Raw genomic sequence first — 19,794 nt, forward strand, 5'->3', positions numbered from 1 at the left:
TTTTGTTAGAACCATTTGAGGGTTTGTATACCAATTGCCAAATCTTTTTTGCTGATCAGCGACGTTAAAAAGACTTATGAACATTCATACAAGAGAAAGTAAAAACCATTACAAAAAAAATCATAATAAGGTATAAATCTCACAAAAAATTTTATAACCCATTATCCTGATCAGTTAAATCTCTTAACCTAATTGAAATTATATAACATATTTTTATATATCGTAGCTACATAGATTTTGTAATAATTTTTAATTTAAACATTTGTTGGGATTTTTTCCAAAATGACTAAAAGAAAAATTGAAATATTCACAGATGTTAATACAGAAAAAGATTTCGAATATATGCTTAATTTTTATAATAAAAATCTTATTTGTAAGTGTAACTTTTAACTTCATGAATAGAGATATTTTTACTGTAAATACAGAGGAAGTTATTTAAAATTAGCTCTTAATAGTTTTCTAATGACTTAAATCCTTTAGTAATTTTAATTGTTGACAGTTTTTGTTGTTACTAGGTGCGCAAATATATTGCGGTTACTTTGGCTATTGCACAGCACTTGACCATCTTTTTTTAAAAATGAAACTGGATTGGAGTGATGGAAATGCAATACTTCTTAGAGTGAGTATTTTTTAATGTTTTTTTATTGTTTAGGATTCTTAACTCATATTCATAGTAGAAGATCCATCTCGTTATACTCGTATGTTTACGAGTATATCCATAGAAATTAGAAATTATTTATATACTTAATTTTTCTAAGTAAATTCAAAAATAACATGATTAACTTTAATCACATTTGAACTTTCAAACCGAACTTTTGTTGTTTCAGGTGGCTGCAGATGAAATAGAAATGCTTAAAAGATTTTCAGGTCACAGTGAACCTATATTCTTATTCATTTTGGTTTGTAATTACTTTTTAATATTTTGTCTCGACTCAACTATGCCCTTTTCAAATTATATAGCTAAGATTTTTTTTAAATACACGATGCTTAACATACTAAGCATTAACCGATTAGCTAAAATTTAAATTCTGAAATTGAAATATGTGTGAAAGAACATATTTTTTTGAGTTGCAAAACATTTGCTATTAAGGTTTTTTGAGAAGTTTTTTTATGTATTGGCAGCACCATATTCCTTTATTGACACCTATTGTTTTATTGTATTGTATCGGAGGTAATGTTTTTTTTCGCCCTTTAAATCGACAATAATTAACTTTAGTTTAAATAAATATCAAATAAATTATATGTTTAATACTTGATAATTAAAAAATATTACAATTATTTGTAGAATAAAAAAGTGATTAAAGTGTTTCATGGCGTTGATTACATTAAATTCGGAAAGGTTGCAAAGAGCGAAATCGAATATTTCAAAAGGCAACAAGAAGGTTGCCATATTGAAAGACCAATGTACGATATAAATGTTGCAACTCCGGAGGAAAAGGTAACTGTTTTAAAATAGAAAAAAAGTCCAGTTTTTTGTTTTAAATTAGGTATAAAGAACTTTAGACACGAAAAGAGGTTCTCTATGCTAAATGAAATAAAATACTATCGTGAGAAGCAGACATAATTAGGCCATTTATGTGTCTTCCAGAATAATATGAGTTTATGAATAAGCCGCTGTGGCGGTTAGTCAATTATTCTATTTTTGTTTAGTGTGTCGCTGATCGACACTCGTGGGTTAGCCAATTGGGTAGCACATGTGTAATTACAGCTACATATATTTTAGTGAATTTAGTAGACAAAAAAATTTTTATTGGATTTTTTTGAGAACGATAATTTTTTCAGGAATGGTTTAGGATTCGCGAAGTGGAAAGTGACGAAGCTGTTGCAAGGCTTTTGGCTCGTAGGGCGGCACGTCAAGCTGCCAGAAAAAAGCATAGAGCCGAGCTTATGGTGCCATTTTTGCAGCATTTGAATTTTGTGCTTTATTGGCCGCACGCTATTCACGCTCACCCGGAATTATACGAGAAATGGGATCCGCACAGTTGAGTTGTTTATTTCGTGTTAAACGTAGACGAATTGTTTTTTTTTTCTTTTTCTTTTCTCTTATTTATTTTGTATCTGTAGCGAAAAATAGTCATTAAGAATAATAATGAATAGGGACAAACAAGAACCATAACAACGGTAATCTGTCGGTTCCTATCGCTAGCTGTCGCTCCTTATCACGTGATCATCCGCTATCGTCATCAAAGACGACTTCACACTCCGCGTGATTCCGAAGATCAGTCACAGATCTTACCAGGCAAAGGAACTTGTCTTGTTGGTACCTATCCCTCACGCTGTAGGCGGACTATTGTTCCCCGTAGTACTCCCGCCTAAACAATCGCACCCGCAGTTCCAATTGCGAGCCTTCAGCCTACACCATCATGATGCCATCGTCTTAGTAGACGTGGGTTATAATCATTACGAACAGCGGAGAGCGCCCACATGTACTAAGGGTAACTCTCCAAGTGGAAAACGCATTGTGTCGAATTAATGGTAAATGGCCACTGTCAAGGAGACATTAAGCCGAGTGTCTAGTGCAGTTGATTATATTAAGTACATATTGTTTTATACTTCTGTCGTTCCACAGATGTGTAGTCAATTTGGCTGTGATTTCGTTAGATAATAGGTACAGGACTCTCTCTAATCTATTTATAATTGTAATCCATCTTATTCCTAGCATTCAACAAAAGGCAAGTAGTAAATTTGATCATATGTGCGGTACAGAATATTGATAGATGATTTTCCATGAGATTTTCAGTCTTTAACAGAGTATGTAGTGCTTTAGGCGTAAGTCGAAGAAGTCGAGTAGACGTTTATTCTCTTTGTGACTTACTGGTCGGCTTAGCCGATTTGTAAATTCAACCGTGGCAGCTATAAATAAAAATAGCGAAGTGCTGTGATATATCTTTCGTTGTCAATTGTGATATCATTAATTAATGTAGAATGTAACTTTAAGATACAAACATTGAGATTAATTAATAATTATTGCGATTTTTTTTTATTAATTCTAATTTGTATCGCTGGTGTTTTTTTTACAGTATTTATCTTTCGCTTTAACTAAACGCAGACAGTTGGGAGAGGGTTGCCGCTATTTGATACGGATCTTTCTTCTCCCAGCTGCGAGGCACGACAGCGTTTTATATTATTATTATTTTTTTTTTTTTTACAATTTTTTTTTACACAATTTTCACTTACGGGTAAATACAGCTAAAATTTATACATATTAACAATACAATTTGGAATACACAATTATATATTAGTTGCTACATTATTTTATTTAAGTCGCTGCCCAAGCGCTACAGACCGTTAAATGCCTTGAGATTTAGGACAATGTGCCGGGCCAACTCATCATTAGTTATCGTTTCGACTCATAGACCTAAGATATATATGAGGAGATATACCATAATCGCCACGCTTGGAAGGCGGGTTGGTGATCGTAGTCAATTATTATGGTACTCAAAGGAGGTTGCTGGGCATCTACTAACTGGTTTGTGAGAAGTGACAGCCCTATTTAAAATTGAATTAACTATTTTTTAAACAATGATTGACCAAGCATGTTTGCGTTGGGTATATTATAAGACTGCTGCCCATCGTTTGAAAACTTTTGTGAGCACTAGCAAACCTATATAACTAATAAGTGTGAATTATATAAGATTGTATCCAGAAAATTAAACTTGAGACCAAAAATCAAAAGTCTCAGTCCTCTACCGTTGGGGGTTTTTTTTTTATTAATTCTAATTTGTTTAGCTTATTTTTTTTTTACAATATTTTTTTTCGCTTTTACTAAGCGCAGACAGTTGGGAGAGGGTTGCCGCTATTTGATACGGATTTTTCTTCTCTCAGCTGCGAGGCACGACAGCGTTTTATAATTTTTACAATTTTTCTTACACAATTTTCTCTTATGGGTAAATACAGCTAAAATTTATACATATTAGTTGGTACATTATTTTATTTCAAGTCGCTGCCCAAGCGCTACAGACCGTTAAATGCCTTGAGATTTATGATTCTGCAGTACATTTTTTCTTGAGAAGGTCCGGTAAGTTGAACGGAGGTATATTAAGGTTTTCACATAAGGTCACGTGGTTACGTCTTTTGGATTCGAATCGGGAGCAGTGTCTGAATAAGTGATGATCTACCGTAGGTTACCATCCTTTTTTATTATATATCATACAATATTATAGCAATTTTTAAAATTAAATACAGATATAATAATGTATGGCCGTGAAGAAGTACAGTTAACCAGAGAAAAGGCTGCAGATGTGTTATATGCCGGAGATGCTCCTATGAATGAGGCTTCCATGCACTTCCTGCTCTCAGGCCCGGCCCTTGCAATATGTTTCAGAATACTGGACACTGAAAAACATTTCGTTTGTATGTTACTTATATTTTATAAATGATTTATTGTTAAATTAGGTATTATTTATAACATCGGCTACTAAGACGTGTGCAAGTGTTTATTGAAACGACAGCAATTTCAAAAACTCATCACTGACTATAACCGAAAAACTCAAGAAAAAGAAACAAATAAGTGATCTTAAATAAGATTATCATATGAGAGTTGACGTAACATCATACTAAGATGTTTATAAGCTTTATCAATTCCTAGTTATTTCGTAAGGTTACGTTAAGATTATGTTGTGATGATATATGGATTTGATACGTGGTCATATACGACGACTCAAATAAGAAATCTCGAGGTCACTCAGAGAGCAATGTAAAGAGCTGAGCTGATTACCGACGTAGGTCGAAGAATTGCTCATCTGAAGTGGCAGTAGGCGTGGCACAGCGCTCATGCAACCGTTGGCGGTTGAGGTCGGAAGGTTCTGGAATGACGACCACGAAGCGGTAGACGCGGCGTAGATAGGTCCCCCTCTATGTGAACCGATGATATTGTTACGCTCGTGTGAAATATTTAGTGGAATCAGGCGTTACCTTGCGGAAGTCCATTCTAAGTAAGAAAAGGACCAATATTTAGCCACTTCCGCACATGCAGTGGTAGTCGTGCAACAAAGTGCACCGCCCGCCAGCCCGCTGATTAATGCGTATGCGGCAAACAATGCGAATCACACTACTACTCCAAAGACTCTGCGTTTGGCACTAATCGGTGTAACATAACTCCCGAAGATGCCCCGTGGATGGGTGAAACTCGTGTTGAGTGATTTGGCGGTGGCAGTTGTGTGATTCGCATTGTTTGCCGCATTCGCATGTATCAGTGGGCTGGTGGGCGGTGCACTATGTTGCACGACTACCACTGCATGTGCGGAAGTGGCTAAGTATTGGTTCTTTTCTTACTTAAACTCGTGTGAGTCGTTGGATGCGGGCAACGAAAGACTCGTCATCGTGGCGATTTTTGGTGGAGACACATGCCGTCCAGTGTGCGTCCATCGGCTAAAAAAAGAAAAAAAAGAGTTATTTTGTACGTCAGACGTTTTTTGTAATTTCTTTTCATCGCGTGAAAATATTTTTTAAATAAGTCGTCAAAAATATTTCCAAAGCTACACTTGCACATAAATAAATTTGAGTGTGTACATGCCTTTATAAAAAAAATCTAATAAAATACGAACGCAATATAACACAGGTATATGCTTTGTGCTTATTATATCAATACATTTAGTTATGTATTTTAAATGTATTTTCAATTTACTCCAAAGATATATATTAAAACATTGTTATTGGTTTAAGGCGTAAAAACCTTCAGCAAAAACTTTTAAAGCTTCGATGTATATATTCCATCACTTATATAGAGTGATCACTCTGTAACATGCTTATTTTTTTATTTAAGGGTGAAAGGTCAAGGCTCCTGTCTGTACTCTGAAGGCACAGATTAACAATAATTATTTTTAATTTGCAGTAATTCGAATTTAAAAAAAATTTTGAACTGTCATGAATAGGTTATTTATTATTTATAAAACCATTGAATTTTAATGAGGTGTATCATACACTAGCTGACAGCAAATGAACTAAAAAATATAAATCACCCCAATAAGTTTATTCAACATTGGAACATTTAACGAAACTCTTGTTGATTGTCAACTTAATATCTATTTATTTATAAAACATTTTATTTCCGACTCCACTCCCCTTCGCAGTGTTATAGCTGTGGAGAAGAAGTAGGAAGAAACTCCACAACAAGTCATATTTATTAAAGTTTAACATAGATTTATACATATACATTATTTAAGACATAACCTAAACAAAGTCAAAAAATATTCACGCGACAACACTGCACAGTATTCTTATCATTGATATAATTGTTTAATGAATAATAAGCTTTTCCCGTCAATTTATTTTTAATATGCGTTTTGAATTTTGTTTATGGTAGTCCTATATCTTTTGTGAGGTTTTATTAAAAAATCTTTCGTTTATTACAAATAAATCAGACACTTTATGTAGTCGAAATTTTGGTACAGCCAGTTTTTCACGCTGCCTTGTGAATACACTATGGACGTCACCTATTTTTGTATCTATAACCAAACACCCTGTATAGTAAATATAGTGGTGACTTAATAAATGAACTTGCATTTTACTAAGCTCAAATTGTTATTTTAGCGTTAGTTAGGAAGATACTTTATGAAGAAATAGCACAATCGGACGAGTCAAAGCCGCTAAAAACAGCTTTCGATTTATATAAGACTTACAGTCTAACAAAAGAAGAAATTCTAGCAATACGCCGTGAAGAGAAGGAAAAAAGAAAGGTACGGATAATAAAAAATAGAGTTTTCCAATGTGGTGATTTTATAGAATTTTGTTATACAAAACAGTCTTATTTCTTGTCTGCTTTATGAGTATGTTATATAGCTCGAGGAAGATACTACTTCATCGGAGTTGAGTTTACGGAGCAGACGGGTCCGTGAACTTAAAAACTAAAGGAAAATAAACTGGTAGCTCTACCTGCTTATTTTTCTGAGGGCGGCCTAGGACCTGTGGAGTTAGGGCATCTACCGAGCCCCAGGAAAATTGCGGGCCCAAGCCCATTACCAATCGACCAACCAGCAATCGGCACAATTCGCAACCGCAGCCACTGAAGGCGAGATTAAAGGGGACTAGTGGGCACTCTCGCGCGGTCGACGATGATTACGACAAATGTCAACTAAGACGAAGGCATCGTCATTGGCGTTTAAAATACCAGTTTTCTTTAGTTTAGCGTACCGGTTGCATGAAGATGTTCGCACGTAGCAAAGCGCTCTATACGTGTAGAGCTGTGTATTGATTGTGTTCAAGTTGTGTGGTTGTGTGGCTTGGCACGGCCACACGACCACAGATGAACCAAGCATCCGGATCCAACCACGATTCGCCCACGCTGTTCATGGTTAAAGATCGGGCGGCCGCTCTCTAAAAATGGGTGTCGTGGAGTATTGAGTAGCGTTCAGTTCTGTTTTATATAACCCGGTGACTTGTGTTGAGTGTCACAGCTGCAGTGGTCTAACTTCAACATACTGCATACTTGTATTGACAAAATTTCATTTCTTTTTATATACCTGCAGAAATAGCAGATAATATATGAAGGTTCAAGTGTGACAGATGTCTATTCCTATAAATATGCTTTTCTGAAAAAATTATAAAGCATTGGTTAAGAAAAGGACCAATATTTAGCCACTTCCGAACATGCAGTGGTAGTCTTGCAACAAAGTGCACCGCCAAATACAGAGTGATTGAGTGGCACTAATCGATGTAACATAACTCCTGAAGATGCCCCGTGGAGGGGTGAAACAAGTGTTGAGTGGTTTAACGGTGGTAGTTGTGTAATTCGCATTGTTTGCGCATACACATTTATAAACAGGCTGGCGGGTGGTACACTTTGTTGCACGACTACCATGTGCGGAAGTGGCTAAATATTGGTCCTTTTCTTACTTAGGACGGACTTCCGCAAGGTAACGCCTGATTCCATTAAAAAAAGCTTTGATTTATTAAAAATACAATGCAAACGTATTTAAAATCGATTAAATGTTTTGTGTCTTTAAGAACCTTGCTAGGGAAAGCCGCGCGAGACGGTTATCTGAGATGCAGCGAATGGCGCGTCAGGCCATAGCAGAAGCAATAGAAGAGAAGAGATTGCAGCGAGAAGCAAGGAAGATAGAGTTGCTTAAATCTGGTGTACGTATTTATGAAACATTTTATCATCATCATGTACTCCGAAGGGGCAGATAGAAAAACAATAATTATATTAATAATTCGAATTTATAAAACCATTGATTTTTTTGATACGGTTTATCATATATTAGCTGTCAGCGAATGAGCTATATAATCACTACAATACGTTTATTCAACATTGGAACATTTAACAGAACTCTTATTGATCGTCAACTTATTATCTATTTTTTTTTCCATTTTATTTCCGACTCTACTCTGCTTCGCAAGATGTCATAGTTATAGAAGAGAAATAGGAAGAAACTCCTTAACAACACATCTTTTAATAAAGTTTAACACAGATTTATAAATACACATTTTATCTGATATAGCCTAGATGAAAACAAAATAATCAGGCGACATCACTGCCAAGGATTCTTATCGTTGAAATAATTGTTTATTGAATAATAAGCTTTTTCAGTCAATTTAATTTTAATATGAGTTTTGAATTTTGTTAATGGTAGTCATCCCATAGATTTCCTCCCCCATAGATTTTAATGTTAAGTGATTTGAAGAGTATTGCTTTAAGAGTAACGGGAAATAGGCGACTTGGTAAGCAATCTTCATCATGTCAGTCAATAGACCCTCACTGAAAGGATCAGCCAAAGACGGATACAATGACCGGTCTTGTGTTGCCATATTCAGTGAATTCCACCGACCCTCGACCTCCCAGGATAACCGAAGGATTACTCAGGCCGTGTTCACCGGTTCGTGGTCATCACTCCAAAACCTTTCAGCTCTAACGACCATTGCACGAGTTATGTGCGAATCTTCTCATTTCTAATTCGGAAGCCGCCTTATTTCTTCAGATATATGATTTATTGTTCATTGAACTCACAATGACTGAAAAAATCAAAGTCTGAATTTATTTTGGAGTCATCTAGGATTAGTATGCGTTTGAAAACCACTTATATATTATCACCATTCAAAATTTAAAGTCGTTCCTGTACTGGACAGTCTCCATAGATATCCAGTAGCACCGATAGGGAGCAGCCCGCAACCAATGTCATCCGACGACTTTAAGAAGGTCATTTGTTCAACTTATGGAATGTCCGTGGTATCTAATTCAGAACCTAAAGGCTTCAGCGGCCATCTGTTCATGTATCCATGTGGCCTATATATATATATTTATGTTTATTATTGGCTTTATAGACAGTCATTACTGTTAGAATAAGCTTAAGTTAAAGTTGTTGATGTGTAAAAAATTTATAAATAAATAATTTAATTCAGAATCTCTCAGCGGTTGAGGAACTTGAACGTGGTTCGTCCGACTTAGAAGTTGATATCACCGTGCCTGAGGTAAGACTTCGTGTCATCACCATTATCATTATACCAGCAGATAGATCCCCACTACGGAGTTTGTACACGGAAGATGTAAATAAATTGTATAATAGGTGTTTATAATAGTAAAACAGAATTTAATGTAAATTAGGTGAAAATGAACAGGCCGAATATTAAGAAAATAAATAAGGCTTGACATTTCTATACTATGTAAATAAAAGTAAAGAATCTGAAAAAAATATTAAACCACAGATTAAAAGACTCTTCCAGTAGTTGTTAAGATGTTTAAGATGTTGATTAAGAAAAAAAAAATACTAGGAAAAGGTTTTCTCAAAGATCTATCTACATTACAACATTTGTATTAAGAATCCAGGCAAGGTATGTAACATGGATGACCTAGCTCCTTGATAGTTCAAACCATTGTTCTAAATTTGAAATTCTTCTCAATTAATTCCGCAATTTATTGCGCATTTAAAACATGCAAATGAATATATTTTTTAAATAAATTATGTTTATTGAAATTACGATAAAAGTACAAAATATGTGTATTGAAGTTAGACATAAAGGCACGCATATACGACATAATAATACATATGATGTCGGTTAGTTAATTATGATCGGTGTCGAATAATAGTAATAATTATTTACTACAGTAATTTGTTTCAATATCCCAGGAGCTGACATAGGTTATACAAATTTAAATATTGAAATAATTCGACAATAAATCGGAGCAAAAAATAATCGTTCAAAGACTCGCATGTGGCTTGCGAGCTGCAGTTTGGCCACCCCTGGTATATAAGTTCCATCGACTTGGGTGTTGAATTTTGACATATATATAAAGTTCTACTATTATACTCGTATTATAGGAGATTGATAGATTTCAAACAGTTCTTCTTTCAATTCTCATTGCACGGGGTATACCCCATCCTTAATTAAAATTAAAATTGAATATGAATATTTAAGTAAGCACTTTTGAATCACATCAAAACGCGAAGTCCAGTGTTTCTCAACCTTTTTGCGCCTTGCCTCACTTGGCTTTTCTCAAATATTTACTTCTCTCTGTGTAACTTATATAATTTTTACATAAAAGCAAAATGTTTAAATGCGTTATGAGTCAATTTTCGGAATACCCCCCTAACAATCGAACTGCCCTCCAAGTAGGGTGTGGGCCCCGGGTTGGGAAAAACTCGTGTAGTCTTCGTAAGTAACATACCACCGACTCGGAATGGTGATATGATGAGAAGAGACGGTCAGAAACTCTGCAGTTGCTATTTTAAATAAAATTTAAGAATATTTAATGTAAACATTATAATCTATATATAAAATATAATATCAACCCAGTAAATGAGTCGACTAACCAAGCTGCATACAAATGAAAGCTTTAAAAGGCTGAATGTGTAGTAATATCATTATATGTCTCTGTACACTTTGTTCTGTAAAAATTTACCTACATATTTCATTCCAATATGGCACTTTATATAGGATGATTCGAAATAAGTTTAAAAATACACCATTAAAGTTTTTACACCTATAACAACCCTGTGTGCGCCCGTAACTTGCTGAAATATATTTCCCTCTCCTATTAAAAGTTCTCTTATTTTAAAGGAACTATCAGATGAAGATTTAGAAGAGAGAAGTGATGAGGAAGATGAGAATGAATACTTTCCTCCTGCAGGGCTATTGGTGCCGGGATTTTACGCTCCCCCCAACGATATAGCTAAAGTAAACGGACTGGCAATTTTATTTCCTAAAGTTAGTATGTTTATTTAAACATTTGAATTACTTGCCTTTTCGCACATTAATTTTATTGAATGTTCGCTTAAACGACCTTTATTTCTTTATTCGTGATATTATCCAACTAAGATCTGAGAGAAATATTGCCACAACGTGCCACTCATACGCCGCACGACTGTGGGAACCCTTCATGATAATATTCCCACAGGCGAATAGCAATAAGCGACACTCTAAAAGAAGAGAGAAATATCGTCATATTGTCAGATAACAGTCTTTGAGTAACGCTTAAAATGCAACAGGACACGGTTTATGAAATATTGCCACAACGTGCCACTCATACGCCGCACGACTGTGGGATACCTTCATGGTATTATTGCCGCAAGCGTATAGCAACAGACGACACTTTTTAAGAGAAGAGAGAAATATTGTCAGACGACAGACTTTGAGTAACGTTTAAAATGCAATAGAACACGGGTTATGAAATATTGCCACAACGTGCCACTCATACGCCGCACGACTGTGGGAACCCTTCATGATATTATTGCCGCAGGCGAATAGCAATAGATGACACTCTTTAAGAGAAGAGAGAAATATTGTCAGACGACAGACTTTGAGTAACGTTTAAAATGCAACAGGACACGGGTTAACAAATATCGCCACGACGTGCCACTCATACGCCGCACGACTGTGGGAACCCTTCATGATATTATTGCCGCAGGCGAATAGCAATAGATGACACTCTTTAAGAGAAGAGAGAAATATTGTCAGACGACAGACTTTGAGTAACGTTTAAAATGCAACAGAACACGGGTTAACAAATTTTGCCACGACGTGCTACTCATACGCCGCACGACTGCGGGAACCGTTCATGGCATTATTGCCGCAAGCGTATAGCAACAGACGACACTTTTTAAGAGAAGAGAGAAATATTGTCAGACGACAGACTTTGAGTAACGTTTAAAATGCAATAGAGCACGGGTTATGAAATATTGCCACAACGTGCCACTCATACGCCGCGCGACTGTGGGAACCGTTCATGGTATTATTGCCGCAAGCGTATAGCAACAGACGACACTTTTTAAGAGAAGAGAGAAATATTGTCAGACGACAGACTTTGAGTAACGTTTAAAATGCAACAGAACACGGTTTATGAAATATTGCCACAACGTGCCACTCATACGCCGCACGACTGTGGGATCCCTTCATGATATTATTCCCGCAGGTGTATAAGTAGCCGTATTTATCAATGCAAGCATTCCGTGATACTATTCCACATGGAACAGTCAATCAGTCTTCTTTGCATAATAGTCTCTATATTTAAGATTCTCAGAACCTAAATTAAAATAAGATTGAGGTCTCCTATAATGGCAGCTTTCAACTTAGATCCTTAAACATAGTATGGTGTAATTTTTTTGTGACGTCTTTCACAATCGACTTATCCAGTAGATCAGCTTGTTCTCAAGCTACATCACCACTTAACATTATGTATTTACCTTATATTTAATAATATTTTACTATTCATAGACAAAATCATGATATTAATATCAACTGCTTTTGTTACTTTAATTTTTGTTTTTACCAAACGGCTCAAGATATATTGTTTGTAGAATGTACACTAAGTTCTTTTCTGTTGCACAAAAATTTGTTCCGATATATGCAGCATTAACCCAAAAAAATCAAACGCAGGACATAATATACTGAGTATTTGTTATATTTAGGTATAAAAGCTTAAAAGCACATATTGTATCAAATAATACATGGTAAACCAATGGGTGTAGAAATAATAAATAATGTAATAAGATTAAAGCGTTTTCAAAATTCGAATTACTTCATTTTAAAATTATTTTTTTTTCTATCTGTCCTTGCAGACTTTGTACTGCCAAAGGCTGTTGGTCTGTCGCATTCAAAAAGAAAAAAAAATGTAACATATTTTCGAGTAAAATATATACAATGTGTTTGGAAATATGTGCAATAGCTTTAAAACTTTTTACTGAAAAATGAGAAAAGATTTGTAAAATTAAATATAAAAATAAATTTTGTGAAAAGTATACTAATTATTTTGTATGTTAATTTTGTTCTAGATAGTTCTAGAAAGTGTAACGCCTCAGCCGGAGTATCTGCCTCCCCATGTACTTGTTTTACTTGATATGTCGCAAAGATATAAAGCTATTGAAACACTGGCAAAGAATCAACACGCTGTGATACATGTAAGTGAATTATTTGGTTGATAAACACACTGAAATGTCCACGGGTGGGAACACGTGCCCGTAGACGTGGCGTGGGTAGGTCCCCCACTAGTTACGTGACGAAGACCGAGAGAAGTGATTGGATGTAGGTATCTTTGGCAGATATCTTTGGAAGTTGATGATGTACATATGACATATTGACTTTTGACAGCAGATGTCATCTGTCACCTGTGCTCCGCTTCTCTTGTATATTTAGCTCTCTATTCTTATAGTTAACATTAATATATATTTTTTACATACAAGGAAACTTTGAATTTAGAATCTGATGTTAAATTCTGTAAAAATGTAATTTTTATATCGCTATATTGTAAAGAGATATGTTTTACTATTAAATTTTTTGAAAAGAGAATACGTAGTACTCTTATTCTCTTTTAGTAAAAATGATTTTTATTATTTAAGACGCAGTTAGACGTGATAAAACCGTTCAGTTTTATTTACTAGCTATGGCTTCGACTACGCACGCGTGGAATTTAACCTAAAACTTACTAAGTTTTTTTTTCTATTTAAGAATATTTTTCAAAATAAAACTAGCCTCAGTTACTTCTTATTAAATTAGCTACCAGCCAGTATAAGTCCCGTCAAAATCGGTCCAACCATTTCAGTGACTACCTGGAACAAACGGATAGACAGACTTTAATTAAAAAAAATGAAATTTATGTATATGTTGTTTAAAAATGCATATGCATATAGTAAAAGGTTATTTTAATATTACGAACAGACATTCGAATTTTATTTATTTTTATAGATAGGTATTTTTTAAAGAAATAGTGTATATCGTTCTCTATGAGAAGTTTTTCACAATCTGATTCGTTAAAAATATCAATTAATATGCTTAGCTTTTTTTAAATTCACTAGACTCATATACTTACCTTTTTAATTAACAATATGTCTCTTAATATCAATTTGACGAAAGTAACAAAGTAACCAATATATAAAAATAGTATTATGTACATATGTGGTTGATACATAGTTTCGTTGATTGATCTTATTAAGATAGAAGCACCTATTACCGCTGTATGCTTCAGTATACATTAGTTAATTTAATTAATCAGATTGAAAATAGAAGAAAGAAGTACCTACCTGCTAGTTACAATGATTGATACCTCTGTAGATGCGATTTACAATATTTTTGAATTCATTCACATATTTAGATGGGAGTGTTTGAGGTAGCGGCTGAAACTGTATCTATAGCACGTCACATAGCGTACAGTGTGAAGCAATTTGATAGTCTTCAATTACCAATAAATATGTAAGTACAAATCAGTGTTACTGTAAGGTCTTTTTCGCTTGACGCTATTGAGATGTTACCGCGGTAAGAATATTTCATTTCATCTCCACTGAAGATGGTTATACCATTTCCTCCTTCAATCTCTTGTCGGATTCGGGATGAACTTACGCAAACATATCCTGGTGCGATAGTAAAAAAACTGGTGGGGAGCTGAAACTCTTTCCCAAAACGTTCAGGCCCCGCTGCTCAAACTGCGATAGCAGCGAAGGCGTTCCCGTAGTTTTAACTAAAGGCGTCAAAGAAAATCTTGGTGCTTTAGCCGATTGGAGTCCGATATGACCCTTTAAGGAAAGCGTATCCAAGGGTACCAAAGAGTATGCGAATTTGCACACAGACTAAAAAAAAAGTAGGTTCTTTTTATGATACCTTTATCTTATTCTTGAGAAAAATTCAAAACCGCTACTGTGTTTAAAAGACGCTGCAGCCACCGAAATTATTGGGTTTAATTATCACCGTCTATCGTTGTAAGTTAGTTAGTAAATATTCTTTATTGTTCACGCTTAAAAATAAATATACATTAGTGTGTGATAGTAAAGAAAAAAGTACAATGGGCGGTATGATCATACGAGGCAATTTATTCCTGACAAACAGAATGGAAACAGTTTGTTAACAGATTTAAAAATTTGTAATGATGAAAAAGTGGTGCAAAATTTTGATTTATAATACCTTCAGGTGTCATCGTGATCATTATTTCAGCCGTAAGATGTTCACATAAAGGCCTTCACGATGGAATTTCATTAGGATCGGTTGTAAGTGGTCTGTATTCAAAATTTTGGGAGAACATTAACTAGATTTTTTTTTATGGTCCCCGCTGTTGGTGACCTCTTGTTCCCCTATCTCGTGTGGGATAGGGACTTTTTAATTCTAGTAATTTATTCATTTCTTTTTTTTTTATTATTATTATCATTCTTCTCTTTCATATCATCTTATCTGTCGTACTATTTCTTTCATTCTACAATTTTCCCATTTCATTTCATTCCATTAACCATACATTCATCCTCAACCACTACATTCTAGATTTCCTTACCATTCTATTTTGCAACATTATTTATTTTTACCTACTGCATTCATTACCACCCTCCTGCAGTAGCTGAGGAAGCATACTCTCTCCCCTTCGTCTTGCATGATGGCCGAGATATTCCTCTCTTCTATCTTTTTGCCCATCCGGCATACATTAACTAGATCGTCTGTATCTTGTTGATGGACGCTATACGTTCCGCTTACCAGTCCGCGGTCTTTCAAAACTTAAGGTCACAGTGGCCACGTATTCTGCATGCTATGTGGCGTGCCCGCTGCCACTTCTGCTTGCTATTCCACTGAACTATGTCTGTTACATTCATTAGTCTATGGATATCCTAATTACATCTCGTAGTAAAATCCAGACTGGCTACATCACGTATAGCTTCCAAATTCAAATCTACGTTCGAATTTGAACGCGCAATAAGAATTTAAAATTAAAAAGTATTGTGGCCGCAGTGGCCAGTAATTCGAAGCGTTCTCAATTGGTCACCATAATTTTAACGTATTGAAATCATACCTGTCGCCATTATGTACATATTAATTAAAAATGTACAACCTCATGTCATAAACATATTTTTTACAGAGATAACGTTAAACTAGCATTCATGCTTTCTATAGAAGTTGATTTACCGTTACTCGAATTGATGGATTTGAACCCGCACCACGTCAGCCGCGACCCTGAAGTCGGTGAGGATGAATGTGCTGAAATGTTTCCCGTAGACTATGGCGATGTATATCCTGAGTTTGAAGATTTTGAAAACGTTGTTTGATGTAATTTATTTGGAAAAATAAAGGTTGTACTCATTTGTGTCTATGAACTATTTATCTGAAATGCAATGCAACCATAGCCACATTGGTGTAACGGTTCGGAAATTTAGGGAAAGTATAATTAATAAGAGAGTCCTCCGCTAGAGAGAAGGTAGGTAATTATATATTATATATTCAATATTTATTGTTAAATGTAAATAAATAAACTTCTTAAGTTTCAGAGTCACTTTTTCAATTTAAATTTAGGTGTATCATTCTTAATTAAGTAGGTAGGCAGAAAAATACAAACCAATTGAAATGTTATATAATAATCTTTATTAAAGAAAGAAAAAATTTAAAGAAGAATTACAAATTTATGGTTTCTATTTCTTATAATTACTGCGTATAAAATGCAAATCAAAAAATCTTAAAATTATATCTATATGTCGTAGAAAAAAATAATAGCACTGGGTCTAATCATATGATATAATTGCATGGTTACACAGAATTAGACTGTAAACCAACCCCTTTTCCTTCTTCGCTTATTATCTTATTTTCTTTATTTGCTTCTTGCAAAACCGATCGCCACACATACTTTCTCAAATACGATGTTTGCGTTTGTACAGCTTCCAATATTTTCTGAATCGTTGCTAAAAGTCTTTCGTCACTTACAATATACATTGGTCTCTCACGTACAAGATTTTCAGGACCTTGTATACATGGTATACCTTCTAAAGAATGTCCGCGAATAGGAGAAACAAGGGACGCCGGATGCATTTTGGAATAACCATTGTTATAATCCCAAAGTACTTTAGCTAACCAATCGCAGGACAGGCTGTTGCCATCTATGTACACGATTAGATTAGTTTTAAGACCTATCCAGGAGCTACACTCCAGGTGAATCATTGCATTGTGTCTTAATACAAGAAATTGCAGAGATTTTAAATCATATAACACCTTCGAGTCAAGTCTTATAATCCTATTAAAAGATAAATCGAGGTTAAGCAGCGACGTTAGCCCCCGAAACACGCCGTGTTCGATATGGCTGAGATAATTATGGCCCAAGTGTAGAGTATGTAGATGTTTTACATGAAAGAATGCGGAGGGGTTTATCACCTGAATACTATTGAAGCTTAAATCAAGATAAACAAGCGTCAATGGTAGCTGCAATGACTTTTCATCTAAAAATGTAATGAAGTTTTTGCTCATATCTAATTTCATGAGGTCTCTATGATACTTCAGTTTTATTTCAGCAGCATCTGAAATATTGTTTGAATTCAGAATCAATTCGACTAGACCTTCTGCTTCACCGGGTGAAATTGCAAACGATGTCAAATTATTATTTGATAAATCTATTATTCCCCTTCTATAATGAAAATGAATTTTTAAATCTAACACTTGTTGTATATCATTGTGACTGAAATTTAGACGCTCAAGTTTATCCAAGTAGATAAAACTTTGCATATGTATGTTTTCGAATCGGTTATCAGATAAATCAAGACTCTGCAAATTTCCCATCAGTGAAAACGTTTTGAAATCTAAACTACTGATGAAATTTCCGCTAATGTTGAGATACTTTACAGTCGCTAGATCTCGGCCGTCGACTATGAAATTATACAATGCATTATTCGAAACGTCCAGAGAAATCAAATTTTGTATAGATTGGAAAGCGTTATATGCGATGCGATTTATTCTGTTACCGGACAAGTCAAGGTGGGTTGCTATTTGACTGTGGTTGCTATCAATATTTTGCAAAAATTGTTTATCCAATTCAACGTTATCCAGTGCACTTATGCGATTTCTCGAATACTTCATCCTGTAATTTACATATACGTTTAAATGATTCCAATGCCTAACAAGAAATATTGGAGGCAACTTTTCCAACTTATTGTTTGATATTTCGAATGTTTCCAAATGATATATCTTATCATATGACTTTTCGTCAATGTTAGCTATTTCGTTATTATTTAAAAATAAATGTGTTAATCTCAAAAGATTCTTATTTATCGCTCCGTTTAGGTTTTTAATGAAGTTATTGTTCAGTTTAAGAGTTTCTAGATTGGTCAAATTGGAGAACGGCTCCTCATTCAAATCTTCTATTAAATTATTCGATAGATCGAGTACCAAAAGACCAGTAAGCTCTTGAAATACGAAGCTTGGTATCTCCTTCATCTCGTTATAAGACAGATAAAGTTTCTTCATCTTATTTGATCTATCAAAAACGAACAAATCTTCCACATTGGATAAACTATTGTGTGACAAATCAAGAACTTCTAATTGATAGAGAAATCGAAAGGGACTTCCGTTTATTATCTTCATTTGTAAGTTAGAAAGGCTTAATTTCTTCAATTTAATTGCCAACTCTAAGAAATTCAGATTTGTTTTTGGCCAGGCTCCGAGCACTTTTAATGAAGTTAGACTTATTAGAAAATCATTATCGGTTACATCCACTTGAAAGCTGTCATCAACGTCAAGGAGAGTGAGATCTACTATAACGTCATCGTTGACTGAACCTCGGCACTCCGGTGCCAGTTCGACGCCATTTATTGATTTAAAACATTTAATTTGAAATACGCAAAAGCCGAGACGATGAAATTCCTCCTTAGGACAACTGCTCGCTGCGAGAGAAGCTGACAGCAGCAGCACAAAGATCGTAGTAACTGAAAATTAAAACGTTTTTACTGCTTAAATTATTCAAGGCGCTCGTCAACATAAGAACAAATCATTATCATTATGTTTGTCGATACACCCCCACTGCGGGATATGGGCCTCCCTCAAAAGATCACAACGAAAACTGGTACAGCAATGCATGTATCCACCGACTTCCGCTACCTTTACTATGCCATTTGTCGACATGGTGGAAGCCTACTCATCTGTGCCATATTTAGTGTTAATAAAGTTTTGAATTAAAAATGTTAGTTATACATAAAACTTACCGGTATACATGGCAGAGTCGACCGAGTATCGGATTCCAGCTTTCTGAAACGGAATTTAAATTATTATAATTTAACATAATAGAAAAGATTTAAAATTATTACAGGTACATATATATAAATATATATATATATATATATATATATATATATATATATATATATATATATATATATATATATATATATATATATATATATCATAAGTATTAGATACAGAACTAAATACATTATAATGTATATTGTAATTGACTTTTCATACATGGTAAAGATTTATTTTGGCTTTAGTATTTTTAAACAAGACGCTGGAATTCTGTGGAAGAGACCTATTTAGAGCTGGAACTGCTAGGGCTTAAATGATGATGGTGTTATATGTTATTAATATATCAACATTCCAATGATATCTATGGGGGAATGCGCCATAATCACCATACTT

General features: G+C 34.6%; 2 protein-coding genes across 2 annotated transcripts; one reads left to right on the forward strand and one right to left on the reverse strand.

Annotated features, from left to right (window-relative positions):
- The first annotated feature begins 282 nt into the window (after nt 1-282).
- LOC137921630 (uncharacterized) lies at nt 283-16,448 on the forward strand. The gene is made up of 13 exons (XM_068764429.1): nt 283-373; nt 516-619; nt 828-899; nt 1,286-1,438; nt 1,783-1,981; nt 4,186-4,353; nt 6,532-6,677; nt 7,945-8,076; nt 9,340-9,408; nt 10,996-11,142; nt 13,206-13,331; nt 14,522-14,619; nt 16,262-16,448. The coding sequence occupies exons 1-13, from the start codon at nt 283-285 to the stop codon at nt 16,446-16,448; spliced, it is 1,692 nt and encodes a 563-aa protein (XP_068620530.1).
- A 475-nt stretch (nt 16,449-16,923) lies between these two features.
- Nucleotides 16,924-19,371, reverse strand: LOC137921632 (leucine-rich repeat-containing protein 15-like). Its single transcript, XM_068764431.1, has 2 exons — nt 19,362-19,371; nt 16,924-19,085 (listed from the first exon to the last, which is right to left on the reverse strand). Exons 1-2 carry the CDS (start codon nt 19,369-19,371, stop codon nt 16,924-16,926), a joined length of 2,172 nt encoding a protein of 723 aa, XP_068620532.1.
- Between the last annotated feature and the right edge of the window lie 423 nt (nt 19,372-19,794).

The sequence above is a fragment of the Battus philenor genome, unplaced genomic scaffold (assembly GCF_028537555.1).
Source record: "Battus philenor isolate CCGP_79_NKW_IND1 unplaced genomic scaffold, ilBatPhil1.0.hap1 SCAF_19, whole genome shotgun sequence".
In the NCBI taxonomy this organism is placed as follows: Eukaryota; Metazoa; Arthropoda; class Insecta; order Lepidoptera; family Papilionidae; genus Battus; species Battus philenor.